Consider the following 14,618-nt stretch of genomic DNA (forward strand, 5'->3'; position numbering starts at 1 on the left):
AAGTTATTTTGATCTCTTAGGTGACTTTCAGTTCTACAATTCTGTGATTTTTAGCCAAAGTGAAATAGAAAATATTTGCCAAATTTACCTTAAAGTGAATTATTTTTTTCTTAAGTAATCTGAATTGGTCTCTGCATTTAGCTAATGATCCCCTTCTCATCCTTTCTTTAAGTACATATTAACTGTTCTTTGCCTGTGATTAGTGATTTGATGATTTTGACTATTGGCTAGTAAATTAACTTTAACAAGTAATCTAGTCAGTTGCATCTGATTCTACCCTCTTCTACCACTCTCTCTTCCTCACAAGTGAATTGACTGGTTGATTTGGTCAAAATGGTCCATCCAGTGGTTTGTGTGGTCAGAGTCATGGTCCCAAGTATCATTTCATGCACAGATAAATGAGATGTAGATACTAAGACTCTTGTTTGCTCTAGGACCTTATAACAGGTCATGAGCACTCAGAAGAGACCTACTGGGTCTCTGACACATAATATAGAATTAAGTGGTGTCAAACTGAAATAGGAAGTGATCCTTTCAGGCCACATATTGACTTAGAAAACCACAAAGTAACATTATCTATGTTTTATTTTATTATTATTTATTTTGTTAAATATTTACCAATTATATTTTAATCTGGTTTGGTTGGTACCCTTTGCAGACTGAAAATTTGACCCTTGGGGCAGTGAGGTAGCATAATGGATAGAGTGCCAGGCCTGAATTCAGAAAGAATCATCTTCATGAATTCAAATCTGGCCTCAGACACTAACTAGCTGTGTGACCCTGGGCAAGTTTTCCTCAGTTTCCTCATCTGTAAAATGAGCTAGAGAGGGAAATGGCAAACCACTCCAGTATATTTGCCAAGAAAACCCCAAATGGGATCATGAAGAGTCAGACGTGACTGAAAAATCCATGAACTGAACTGAAGTTTGATACTTCTGGTATAGATCATAAGATTATAAGATCCCCAGCTGGAATATAAAGTCTTTGAAAACCAAATGTTTTATTTTTGTTTTGTTTTGTTTTGTTTTTTCTCTCCCTTTAGCACCTAGAAGAATTCAATTTAATTCAGGAAACATTTATTTAACACCTACTATGTGCTAGTCATTGTGCTAAGTACTGGAGATACAGATAAGAAAAAGAAAGTCCTTGCCCTCAAGAAGCTTAGATTCTAATCAGGGAACACAACACACAAAAGGCAGCTTAAGGAGGGATGAAGGGAAGAAAAGGTACTAGGTGGAGGGGTATGAAAAGGGTGGAGTTGAATCTAGGAGTTCAGCTGGTATGAAATGGTTGGGCTGTGAACTCTCTGAACCATCTCTAAATGGAGACTCAGTGCCAGGAAATCTTTTGTTGTTGTTGTCGTATTTTAATTGTTTCAGTCACGTCATGACCCCATTTGGGGTTTTCTTGGTAGATACTGGGGTGGTTTGTCATTTCCTTCTCCAGCTCATTTTACAGATGAAGAAACTGAGGCAAACAGGGTTAATTGACTTGCCCAAAGTCACACAGGTAGTAAGTGTCTGAGGATAGATTAAACTCAGGAAAAGGAGTCTTCCTGACTCCGGGTCTGGCACTCCATCTAGCTATCTATACACCCAGTTAATCCTTCTAGGCCACCTTCAATTGATTGCATACTTAGTTTTTAAGCAAAGTGCCCAGAGATTAACACAGTTCCTGGGGCACTGTAAATGTTTGATATAAGCTTGTTGATTGATTGATTGATTGCTACCTACTTTATGTCCAGTGTATGCTAAGTACTGTAGGAAATTATGAAGACATCTATGGAACAGAGCATGTAAAATGATTAATATGGAAACCAAAAAGATCTTATAAGCAAATCAGGAAATCCTAACCCTTTATTGTGTCCTGGACCCCTTTGGCAGTCTGGTGAAACCTATGGAGTCCTTTTTGAGAGTAATGCTTTCAAATACATAAAATACAGAAAATTCTAAATAAGTCTAATCATATTGAAATATAATTATCAAAATATTTTTAAAAATCAAGTTGGCAGAACCCTTGTGTTATAAACTATATGTCTTCATAAGTTAGAATGTACTGAAAAACCTAATAAAATGAAATGGAATAGGAATAAATGTGAGTTCCAGAAATTAACCTTGTAAGTATATGACAGGGTAGATAATCTATCTCAATGTGTTTTCATGGATTGCAAATATATATCAATAGTTATCATATGATCTTGTATCATGTCAACTATCATAAATAGTTATCAATATCTATCAAGTGTGATATGGTACCCACAAAAGCTGTCATGTGAGGCTATGCTAAGAGAAATAAAATATCTAGAACCAAGGCGGTGCTAGTCATTTCCGTTCTGCCCCAGTAACATCCTGGAGAACTGCATTACTTTCAGGAGCTACATTTTAGGAAAGACCTTGATAACCTAGAGAGGGTCAAGAAGAGAACAGCCCCAAGTCATGTCATATGAGGATGGATAGAAGAAACCACTAGTAGTTAACTTGGAAAAAAAGGTATTGTGGCCACTAGATGGAGCCATGGATACTCTGGAGGCAGGAAGAACTGAGTTCAAATCTAGTATCAGATACTTACCAACTGTTTGACCCTGGGCAAATCACTTAATTGCTGTCTGCCTCAGTTTCCTCAACCATAAAATGGGGAATATAATAGCATCTATCTACCAAAGTTGTTGTGAGGATCAAATAAAATATTTGTAAAGTACTATGCAGGTGCTGGCTATTATTGTGTGATAGCTGGTATCAAGTATTGTAATGGCTGACTCCTGGAAGAATGTTTAGATTCATTCTTTTTTGGCTCCAGAGCACAGAACTAGGAGTGATGGGTGAAAGTTGCAGAGACAAATTTAGTCATGATATAAAGAGGGGAAAACATACAATTATAGCTCGTTAAAGGTGGAATCAATGGAATCAATTACCATGAGAGGTAATGCATGTTTACTCTCACTGAAATTCTTCAGGTAATAATAATAATTAATACCCTTGTTTGTCTTTCGTTCTTTGAAGAGGTCCATGACATCAGGAAGGTGATTCCATGACATGGAAGTAAATTGGATTTAAGGAGGGAGGACTGTGCAAGGTCACCAACCTCACTTTCTCCTCCAAAGCCATCTGGGTCCAGTGGCAAGATATAGATCAGGATGACTGGAGTCCCCTAATAATTAATAGTAATAATGATGATAATAACTAATGTTTATATAGTGCCTACTATGTGCCAGGTACTATGTTAGGGCTTTGCAATCATTATCTCCTTTGATCCTTACAACAACTCTGGGAGGTAGATGTTGTTATTATCCCCATTATACAGATGAGGAAACTGAGGCAAACAGAGGTTAAGTGACTTGCCCAGGGTAACACAGCTAGTGAGTGTCTGAGGTTGGATATCACCTCAGGTTCTACTGACTTCAGGCCCAGCACTTCATCCACTATACTACTAGTCAGGGATGTTGTAGAGAGGAATCTTGTTTAAGTAAAAGTTGAATGAGATGGACTGTGATGTCTTTTCAAACTCTAAGATTAGTCTATATTTCTGTGAGCTCTGAAGGTTACAATCTTGTGGGGAAATGACATTATAAAATATAAGAAAGAGGATAAAATTAGGACAGAGACTTTCTTTTTTGAAGCCTCAGTGCCTAGTCAGTGCCCAACACATAGAAGTAATGAATAAATGCTTCTTGAATTGGATTGAAAAGTACACAGCCTATACACAATGAATGCTATGGAGGTCAGGAAGGAGAAATGGTATTGGGGAAGATTTTATTAAAGGGTGGGACTTGAGCTGTCTCTTGATGTAGGAATACCCTTTAAGTGTCCCTTAATTCTATAGTAATAATTGCTAGCATTTATATAGTACCTTAAGGTTTACAAGGTGCTATATGTATATTATCTTATTTGATCCTCACAATAACCCAGGGAGAGAGTTAGGATTATCCCCAGTTTTTAGAAGAGGAAACTGAGGAAGACAGAATTTAAACAATTTGCCCAGGGTCACACAACCAGTAAGTGTCCAAGACTGGATTTGAACACAGATTCAAATTTCCTGATTCTGGTCAGGTCCAGTACTTTATCCACTGTACCACATATCTACCTATAGCATTTTCTTGGATAGCCATGTAAAGACTATATTGAAGAGTCTAAAACCTAAACTCAAAAAGGTTTTCTCTCATACCTTTGGGAAGTGAAAGCAAAGGAAACACCAGACTCTTGCCGTAGCTTATTGATACCTGGCATATATAGGGCATTGGAAGGTAAGAAAATAGAATAGAGATATAAAATAGTGGATTTATGTTGAATTTATTTATAGTCTGTCTCACTGAAAATTATACAGCACAGCAAAGGTACATCTAGTAGAATTCCAGCTCCATCTCTATAGTTGAAAATGCCAGGCCACAGATAAAACCTTCTATCCCATAGATACACGACACCAATCTGGACTTAATTTTGTACCACAAGGTTCATGTCATAAATGTCTTTCCTAGGTCATTTTTAGGCCATATTCAGTGTTTGAAATAACCTAAACAGACTATTTGATAAGCTTTGAAAATGTGCATTGAACCCAAGCTGGTTAATATTTTTCTTGTTTCTCCTTACAAATTGGGGAAATGTGCTTAATTACAGCTTGCATCATAGTTTGGAAATTGTAGCACTTATATGTTGATGTAATTTGCCTGAATATATGAAGAAAGCGGTGTATATGTAAATTGATCCAAAGTATGTTTGGCAAGGTAGCAAAAACCAAATGGGAAAGGAGAGAAACTCACATTACATGCCAAACCATTCAGGGCTATGGGCCAGATTCTACCCTTATTCACTCCATGGTGGAAATCTGTGGCCAAATTCAACCCTCAGTTCCTTTCAGGAAACTCTCCTAGAGATTATCCCACCAACCCTAAACTTGAATGTAAAGGAAATGTTGATGCTTTTTGTTCCTAGGCCATTACTCTTCTGTTTTTTGTTTTTTTAAAAAGGAAATTGTTTTACCCTTGACCCTAAACCTGCATTCCTGTGGCCTGCTGCTTTCACCTAAAGTCCTGGTCTGATGGGATCAGCAGCCTTTGGGTGGCCTTGAGCAGGGTTCCCTTTAAATGGACAGATGATATAACATTTTCTGTCTTGCCTTCACAGATTGATGTCCTGCCTGAAATTGTAGAGGCTGTGGAGGGAAAGGTGGAGGTGTTCTTGGATGGGGGTGTACGTAAAGGAACGGATGTGCTGAAAGCCCTTGCTCTTGGGGCCAAGGCTGTATTTGTGGGGAGACCCATCATCTGGGGATTGGCTTATCAGGTAATTGAGTAATTAGATAAACAAATGTCTGGTATGAACAAGTCAGACTAAATCAACTACTTCCCTCTCTTTCATTTATTAAGGGGGAGAAAGGAGTGAAGGAGGTTCTGGAAATGCTGCGAGAAGAATTCCGGTTGGCCATGGCTCTTACTGGTGAGCTCTTAAGTCTTTCATCAAGTCAGTCAGTAGCATTTATTGTGACCTTTGCTGAATTTTGAACACTATAGTGAGGCTGCTTTTATGTTGCAATGGATAGAGCGTAAGGCGTGGAGTCAGGAAGACTTGAGTTCAATCCAACCTGAGGCACTTACTAGCTGTGTGACTGTGGGCAAGTCACTTAACCCCTGTCTGCTTCTGTTTCCTTACCCAGAAAGCAGGAGTAATAATAATGCCTACCTCTCAAAGTTGTCATAAGGATCACATGAGGTCATATTTGTAAAGTACTTCACACAGTACCTGGCACATAGGTACTTCATAAATGCTCAGTTCCTTTCCCTATACTAGGCATCTTGGAAGAAGATGGAAAAACATGGTCTCTGTCCTTTAGGAGCTGGTAATGTATTTGTAATACAGAGCATACTCTTATAACTAAAAAGGACTGACCACATACTTACTGAGTGATTTCTATATGTAGGTATTATGATAGACATGTGCCAAAATGACCTACAAGCATTCTCTGTTCACAAATAGCTTGCATTTTAGTTGGAGAGAAGGAAAGGAGGGAATGACAAGGTAAAGGAGCAACCTGGAAGTTTTTTTTCTTTACAACTGCTATGAGTTATTTGGACCATTCAGTCAGGTCCATTGGGAAGACAGCTGACTCTCTAGCATCCCCCCAAGTGCATTTCCCTTTAGGGGAAGTCTCAAACACAGAGTGGCACTATAATAATCTTGTTCTTGGGGGAAGGTGGGTGGTAAGGGAAGTTATATTGGCTGTTTATAGGCTCTTGAGATTCCACTGTGTGTGTGTGTGTGTGTGTGTGTGTGTGTGTGTGTGTGTTTTCCATTCTTTCTTTGGGCTGAAATAAAGATTATAGGATCTTAGACTTAGAATTGGAAAGGATTGCAAAGGTCATCTAGTCCAACTCGTTTATTTTATATGTAAGAAAGATGAGGACCAGAAAAATTAAATGAATTGTCTGGGGTCACAGAGCCAATAAGTGTCTTAGAGGGGATATGAATCCAAATCTAGTGCTCTATCTACTAAAACCTACTGCTTTTCATATACAGGTTGTCCTGAATCCCCCCCTCTTCACCCCCGTTTCTCTCTCTCTCCATATATACACACACATATATATGCATGTACATATACACACATATACATACACATACATACACACATACATATTCATATATACACATTGCATTTCTACTGGAACCCAGGGCCCTTTTGCCATTTTTAGAGACATACACAAACCATGTTCTTTTTTTAAAAATTTATGGAATAAAGCAAGATTTCTATAACACAGCATAATTAAAAAAAGATGATTGCACATGAAACTGCAAATCCATTATGTACAACTTGCTATTCCTTTTAAATAGATATTCTGAGGTGTTTATAATAGACCTTGGGTGAGGACAGAAGCCAAATTCTGAATCTCCACAGGGAAACCTCAGGTCAGAGGGGACATGAATCAAATTGATATTTATGAGAATTCCTTCTAGATTGAAACCAGTTCTTGAGAACCCATAGCTTGAGTTTCTGAGCTATAGGTTACATCTATAGTCAGTCAATTGGTTTATCAATAGGCATTTATTAAATGTGTACTATTGTGCCAGGCACTGTGTGAAGCACTAGGAATACAAAGAAAGGAAAAAAAAGTCTCTATCCTCACAGAACTTTCAGACTAATGGAGGAAACAACAGACAAATGATTATATACAAACAAGATATGTACAGGAAAAATTGGGGGTGGGTCAGAGGGCTGATGTTAATATTAAGGAAGGCTTCATGCAGACGATGGGACTTTAAGCTGAAACTTGTAGGAAGCCAGAGAAGCCAAGAGGCAGAGATGAGGAGGGAGAGTCTCAGGAATGGAGGACAGGCAATGAAAATGCTCAGAGATGGAGTGTCATGATCCAAGGTGTAAGAAGACTTGAAAGGTAGAAAGGAATCAGGATATAAAAGGCTTTACAAGTCAAACAGGAGATTTTATATTTGATCACGGAGCTAATAAGGAGCAACTGAATTTGATTAAATAGGGGACTGACTTGGTCAGAATTGCACTTTTGTTGTTGTTTCAGTTGTTTTCAGTCATGTCCAACTCTTTGTGACACTATTTGGGGCTTTCTTGGCAAAGATACTGGAGTGGTTTGCCATTTCCCTTCTCCAGCTCATTTGACAGAGGAAGAAACTGAGGTAAACAGGGTTAAGTGACTTGCCCAGGGTCACACAGCTAGAAGTGTCTGAGGCCAGATTTGAACTCAAGAAGACAAGTCTTTCTAACTCCAAGCCTAGCACTCTACTTAGTATACCAGGGAGTCGCCCCGCAGAATTGCACTCAAGGAAAATCAGTTTGACAGATGAGTAGACAATGGACTGGAATGGGGAGAGACTTGAGGCAGAGACCAACCAGTAGAATGTAGGAGAAGTTTTGAGAATGTCTAGGAATAGTAGGTTCCTAGGAGTACTTCACCTTCTGATAAATTTTTTTTTTTAATGGGGCTTGTTTTCATTTTAAAAATCTTTTTGGGAAGTTATCTCTAATTTCATTTTAGTTACTTAATTCCCCCCCCCCCCCCTTTTTTTTTTTTTGGAGGAGCATGAGGGAGGCTGGACGTGCCTTGGCAGAGAGACTTCAAGATATACTGGATATAGCACTCAGCTTGAAGTCAGGAAGAAATGGTTTCAAATCTTGCCTCTAATACTTACTAGCTATGTAAACTTCAATAAGTCATTTAAGGGGAAGGGAACAAATATTTATTAAGCTTACTATGTGCCAGGGTTAAGTAACTTTAGAAATTCTATTTCATTTGATGCTCACAAGAACCCTGTAAGGTTGATGCTATTATTATTCCCATTTTTCAATTGAGGAAACTGAGGCAAGTAGAAGTTAAGTGAATTGTTAAGTATCATATAGCTAGTAATTTCCTAAGGCCAAATTTGAAATCAGGTCTTCTTTAGTGCTCTATCCATTGTGTCACTTAGCTGCCTATGATCAATGTCCTTCTCTGGAAGATGAGGATAATACAGCTATGTTACTAATACATTGTCTCCCAAAAGCCTTTTTGAGAGACTTTGTGTGTGTAAAATGCCTTCTAAATATTAAAGTTCTACCTAAACGTACAAATTATTGCTGTTGTTGGGGAGTTGACACATAAAAATAAAGCAATAACTAAAAATGCAAGATAATGTAAAACAGATCAGTTGAGTGGGGCAGAAAATAAATGTGCTTTAGTAGTAAAAAAAGGAGGAGGTGGCAAAATCTTTTCAGTAGTTCTATAAAGGAAATGGGCCTTGAGTTTGGTCTTCAAAGATCCTCATCTTTGAAAAGTCCCTGAAAAAGTCCCTGAAAAGAAGAGGAGAAGGAAGAAAGAAGAAGGATCATATTATGTGAAGGAAATGTTTGTGTAATGACAAGGAAGAAAGAAGGCTTTTGTCACAATCATTATGCAGTTCAATCTAGCTTGAGCTATAGTTGATAAGACTGGAAAGGTTGGTTGGTATTAAATAGGGGGAGTTGACAGAATTGCAAGTTAAAGTATTTGGAAAGCTGGAATTCACATAAGTGTCTGAACAAGGTTGAGATGATGATTTTTTAAAATGAAAGTCACTCTGGCAACCAGTGTAATATAGATGATAAAGAACCAAAGTAAAGTGGTAGAAGCAGGAATGAAAAGAAAAAGACAGAATCAAAATGTATTATTTGGTAAGTCAGTGAAAAAAACATTTTTGAAGCATCTACTATGTGCCAGGCACTGTGCTAAGTACTGGGGATACAAAAAGAGTCAAAAGACAGTCATTACCCTCCAGGAGCTTACAATCTAATGGAGGAGATAACATGCAAACAAATGTATGCAAATGAGTGATCTACAAGATAAATGGAAATAAATAAGAAAGGGAAAGCTCTGTAATTAAGAGGGGTTGGGGCAGTCTTGTAGAAGATGGGATTTTACTTGGGATTTAAAGGAAGCCAGCAGATGGAATGGGGGAAGGGAGAGCATGATAGGCATGAAGGACAACCAGAGACAATGTCTGAAGCTGAGGGTTGGAGTGTCTTGTTCATGGAACAACCTGGAGGCCAGCATCACTAGATTGAAGAGTTTTTGTTGGGGAGTAAAATATGATAAGACTGGAAAGTTAGGAGGGGATTAGGTTATAAAGGACTTTGAACACCAAACAAACGATCCTGGAGTTGATAGGGAGTTTATTGAGTGAGGGGGTGGGTGACATGGTCAGATTTGTGCTTTAGGAAAATCATGTTAGTGGCTGAATGGAGGATGGAATGGAGTGGAGAGAGACTTGAGGCAATCAGACCCACCAGCAGGTTACCGCAATAATCCAGGGCATGAGGTGATAAGGGGTTGCATCAGAATGGTGGCAGTGTCAGAGGAGAGAGAGACATCTTTGAGTTATACTGTAAAGGTAATATTGACAGACTTTGGCATCCTTTTTGATATGGGGCAGGGGGTGAGAATAAGAGATAGTGAGAGGTCAAGAATGATTACTAGGTTGACAGCATAGGGACTCTATAGTAATAGGGAAGGTAAGAGGAAGAGAGGATTTAGGGGGAAAAGATAATGAGTTCTGTTTTTACTATATTGAGTTTAAAATATCTACTGGACATCTAGTTTGAGATATCTGAAAGACGGTTGGAGATGTGAGATTGGAGTTCAGCAGAAAGTCTGGGGCAGGATATGTAGATTTGAGACTCATCAACATAGGAATAGTGTTTAAATACATGGGAGCTGATGAGATCCCCAAGTATCTCTGGCATAGAATAAATAGTTTCTACTTTGCAGTTGATATTCATATGTGGCTTACCCAAAGGTATAGTATGTTAGCTGTTTCCTATAGATCCCCAAGTGAAAGAAATACTGAAACATTCAATTAGAATTTGTGAAATGCTTGTTGAATATACTGAAATAATTATCACTTTTTCCATAACCAGAAGCTAGAGTAGGAACAGAATATGGCTTCTTCTGTGGTCCCCTACTATTTTCTTCTTTCATTCTGAAATTATCCTGAGTTACTGATTCAGAACAGGTTTAGTGTGCCTCTATACAAGGAAGATGAAACCAATTATTGAGGCAATTATCCAGATAATTCCATTCCTAAAACAATGTAACTAAGGAAGATGGCAGGTTTATTGTTTTTTTTTAAATTTGTCTTTATGACCCAGATTGTCTACATTGATTGAATCTTTGACATGACTGCTTGACTCTCCATTGCATTTTGCCTGTGTAGACAGTCTCTGAGGGAAGAATGACACCCTGTGAATCATCACCCTGAGTTTTCCTTTGCTACAGAGACAGATCCTAAAGGAAGGCTTTCAGTCCCCAAAGATCTATTAAACATGGCAGAAAGAATATACTCTTTGTGTTAATAAAAATATGTGCCAGTCATTTCGTGTTAAGGACTGTTTAGGTAATAAAAATGGTCTCATGCCACATAAGAGTTGGCAGGCCTACCTTGAACCATAAACTTTACATTAGTCAAGTTTTACATTCCTTGGGAAAACCATTACCCAACTGATTATTATTGCATTTATTTTATATTAAATGTATGTTTTATTTTTTCAGGGTGCCGGAATGTAAAAGACATTGACAAGACATTGGTGAGGACAAATCCATTGGTTGTTTCCAAGATCTGACAGTGCACACTATTTTCTCATCTGTATTCTTTCTTTCAGCATGTGTTTCTTGACAAAGAGACACTGTGCAGAGGGTGACCATACTCTGTAATTTTGAGTCACCATACAAAGAGCGTCGTTCTTCCCCAACAAAATAGAAACCCCTTTGAGTTCACTGCTATTGACTTTTCAATGGATGTCCCAGGATCATTTAAAAAAAATGCACTTGCATCCTAGGAATATATTAGCTGTTAAAAAAGAAAATATTGAAAATGAGTTTAAACAACTCAATTCTCTAAAAAGGTAAAAAAAATATACTTTGGCAAAACTTGGGGCCCACTACTGACAAACAAATGACTGAACGGAGGTGTTCTCTTAATCAAATTGGTGGAGATAGCCTAAAAATTGTGTCTCTTAAGATTGAGGTCATGGGCTTAAGGACAGATTGGAGGCAGGGCTGTGAAACTGACTTGAGGAATAAGAAGCAGGCTTTGCATTATTTGGGAGTGTGTCACTTGATGATATATGATAAGCAGTTTACTTGTTTTACAACTGAAACCCTCTCTTGTCCATGGTCTATTTCCCTTTTGTCCCTTCTGGGTACTAAAGATCTATATTACCCTAATTCCTTTGATCTTTTCTGATGACTTCTTCACCTCTGTTATTTTCTTATTTTCTAAATCATCTATTACTATTACAGTCTTGGGTGATGCCCACAAAATCTCCAGACTAGAAGGGTTGTTAGAAGCCATCCAGTCAATGTTGTCCAAGGATAGGAATATCTTCTACAGTATTTTTGACAAGTGGTCATCTGGGTTCAGTTTGAAAGTGTACTAAAGAAAAGCTCATTACGTCTCAAAATTATGAGAAGGTTGGATTTTTTTCTCCTGAGAAAAGTCACTTAACTACCTTAGCTCCAGTCTCCCAAGGGTTAAAGAACCCTTTGCAGTATAGCAAAATGAAAATGTTGGAGGATTAATCACTGCCTGAAAATACCACACATTTTGTAGATCTTTCCTCTACTTTTCAAATTGGGATGACCCCATTTATTACTCTAGCCTTATAAAATTCACTAGCGTAAAGATTTACTATACCTGATTTTTTTTTAAAGTAACTATACCTACAGAATTTTGTTTTCAAGTGTGTAGAGCAAATACTGTAGTTACACTATTGGATTTGAATCAGAGGATTTTTTTCCTTTTTTTAAAGCTGAAAGGGACCTTATAGAGTAACCCCCTCATTTTATGTATGAGGAAACTGAGGCCTGGGAAAATTATGTAACTTACTAAGGTCACACAAATAGGAATCAACAGACCTCAGATCATACCAATTCATTTTTTAAATTAGTTCTGGAGTCAATCAACATCAATAAATCAATCATCCCAAAGGCATTTATTGGGTCCCTACTATATACTAACTATGCTGTATATAAAAGTATCCAGTGTGGTGCCTATGTCACAAAGATTTAATTTTTTACTAAATAATACATATAATTTTAATGCCTAAAACCTTAGGGATTATCTAGTTCAATGCGCTCTTTGGGTAAATGAGAAAATAAAGAGATTAAGTGACTGGTCCAAGGTGTCTTAGCTTATAGGTGGCAAAGCCACCTCTTGTCTAGCAGACCAGAGCTTTACTCCACTACCTCCCTTGTCTAGACTAGATCTAACCAAAGAATAAGTTATTTCTTGGGAACTTGTCCAGAAGGATCAGAAAACCTCTTCAAAATTATATAAATGGAGAACTAAGAGCAGAGCTCATGAAATGTGAGTTTCTCTTCTTTTGTTTAGCCCAAAGAAGCATTCTTCCATTTCCTTGAGGATTCTATGTCAATGTGGATTTTCACAGAAATTTTCAGGGTAAGACTACATCCACAGGGTAATGCTGGTAAATGTTTAACAATTGGATCTCTGGAAGAAAAAAAAAAGTGTGCACAGCACACCCAAGTGCAATCTTTTGTAATTAATATAGTTCCATAATAACTCTATCACTTTCTTGTGTGTAGATAACTAAACAGTAAATCAAGTCTGATTTGTAGCATTTGCCATTTTCAAGGTGTAAATGATCACACTGAAAATTTAACAACTGGCTCTCTCAAGACAATCTGAGATGGCTCTAACATACCTAGTGTGTACCCATTTCTATTATAGACGTTTTCATGAAAAAATCATATAGTGACCTGAGCAGGTATGAAGAATATGGAGAAGTGAAAATAAAACACAATGATATCTCTATCTGTCTCTGTCCCTTGCTAAATGTAGTTCTTTCTTGGACAAGCCACTTAATCTTTAAACTTATATTCTCTTTCTTTATAATAGGAAAAAAAAAGTTTTGTCTAATGAAGTGTTTTGAGATCTTTAAAATCAATGTCACAATCCACAAATAAAATAATGAGCAAAATAACGTAAGTAAAACTGGATATAGTTATATTCTTAGACCTTAAGAGATTATTATCTTGATCAAACCTCTCATTTTACATATGAGGTAACAGCATTCTCCTATGTCAGAGTAGTTTTCCTAATCTCATACTTCTAGTTAATGTTAATATTTGGGCTAGAACATGTGTCCTGTTTCCTAGTTCCTAGTCTAGTGCTCTTTCTACCATTTTATTTTCCAGTCAATCCAAACCAACAAGCATTTATTAAGCACTGACTATGTGAAAGGTATTAGGGATACAAAGATAGAAATTAAAAACAACCATTCTTGCCCACAAGAGACTTAAATTCTGCTTACATTCCCCTGCATAGAAATTTGGTAACTCTAGGTACATCTTCTCTCTTCCCATGTTATAACAGGTATGTAAGGGTCCATGGGCACTTTGTCCTCCCAGTTCTGTGGCCAAAGACAGTAGTGTTGTTTTTGTTTGACCTTTTAGTGCCTATGAAAGCCATGTATTAAAGTCGTGACTGTCTAGACTGTTCGGGAATGGCTGTCTAGACTATCAGGGGAGAGAGATTGATCCTTCCTTGGAGTCTTATATAAACATAGCTCCCAGGGAGAATATGGAAAAGGGACTATGAAGTGGAATCCTCCCTGCTCTTCTATGCTTGGAGAACATGAATTCCCTGGCCTCTATGGAAGAATTGAGCTAAACGGTATTGATGTTTCCTCTCGTGCAATTTTCAAACTGTATCCATGTCAGCACTGTGTTATTCATTCATTTGTTTATCTTGCCAAAACATTGAAGTTTGTGAAATAGCCTTGAGCTCAGTGATGGGATAGTATAACATGAAAGGAAGTTGTGGCTTGATCTCAAGCAGAGAGAAAAAGACTTTCCTCTTCATTGTAAAATTCTTTCTTTATTTACTGCCCAGTGGACTGTGTTGCATGACAGTTGCATAGCAACAAAATAAAGTTTGTCTGTTTAAGGAAACCTGAATGTTTCTCATAGCATAAAGACAGCAAATGCTTTCTGTTTACTCAACTTATATTTGCTACAATGTGGACTGTGTCACATGTCAATTATGGAACAACAACAGAATGATAGTTTATTTTAGATAATATAAATGTTACTCAAAAGATAGAGAAGGATGATATCGCATGTTTACATG

The 14,618-nt window shown here is 37.5% G+C and overlaps 1 protein-coding gene across 2 annotated transcripts in view; it reads left to right on the forward strand.

The window, feature by feature from the left end:
- Nucleotides 1–13,301, forward strand: part of HAO1 (hydroxyacid oxidase 1) — a 68,783-nt gene extending 55,482 nt beyond the window's left edge. For both annotated transcript variants that reach the window (XM_027840275.1, XM_027840276.1), the window contains exons 6-8: nucleotides 5,118–5,276; nucleotides 5,360–5,429; nucleotides 11,018–13,301. In XM_027840275.1, the coding sequence (XP_027696076.1) occupies nucleotides 5,118–5,276; nucleotides 5,360–5,429; nucleotides 11,018–11,088 (300 nt within the window). In that variant the 3' untranslated portion in view covers nucleotides 11,089–13,301. The remainder of the gene's footprint in view (nucleotides 1–5,117; nucleotides 5,277–5,359; nucleotides 5,430–11,017) is intronic.
- The last annotated feature ends 1,317 nt before the right edge of the window (nucleotides 13,302–14,618 follow it).

The sequence above is a fragment of the Vombatus ursinus genome, unplaced genomic scaffold (assembly GCF_900497805.2).
Source record: "Vombatus ursinus unplaced genomic scaffold, bare-nosed wombat genome assembly UNPS02014841.1, whole genome shotgun sequence".
Taxonomy (NCBI): Eukaryota; Metazoa; Chordata; class Mammalia; order Diprotodontia; family Vombatidae; genus Vombatus; species Vombatus ursinus.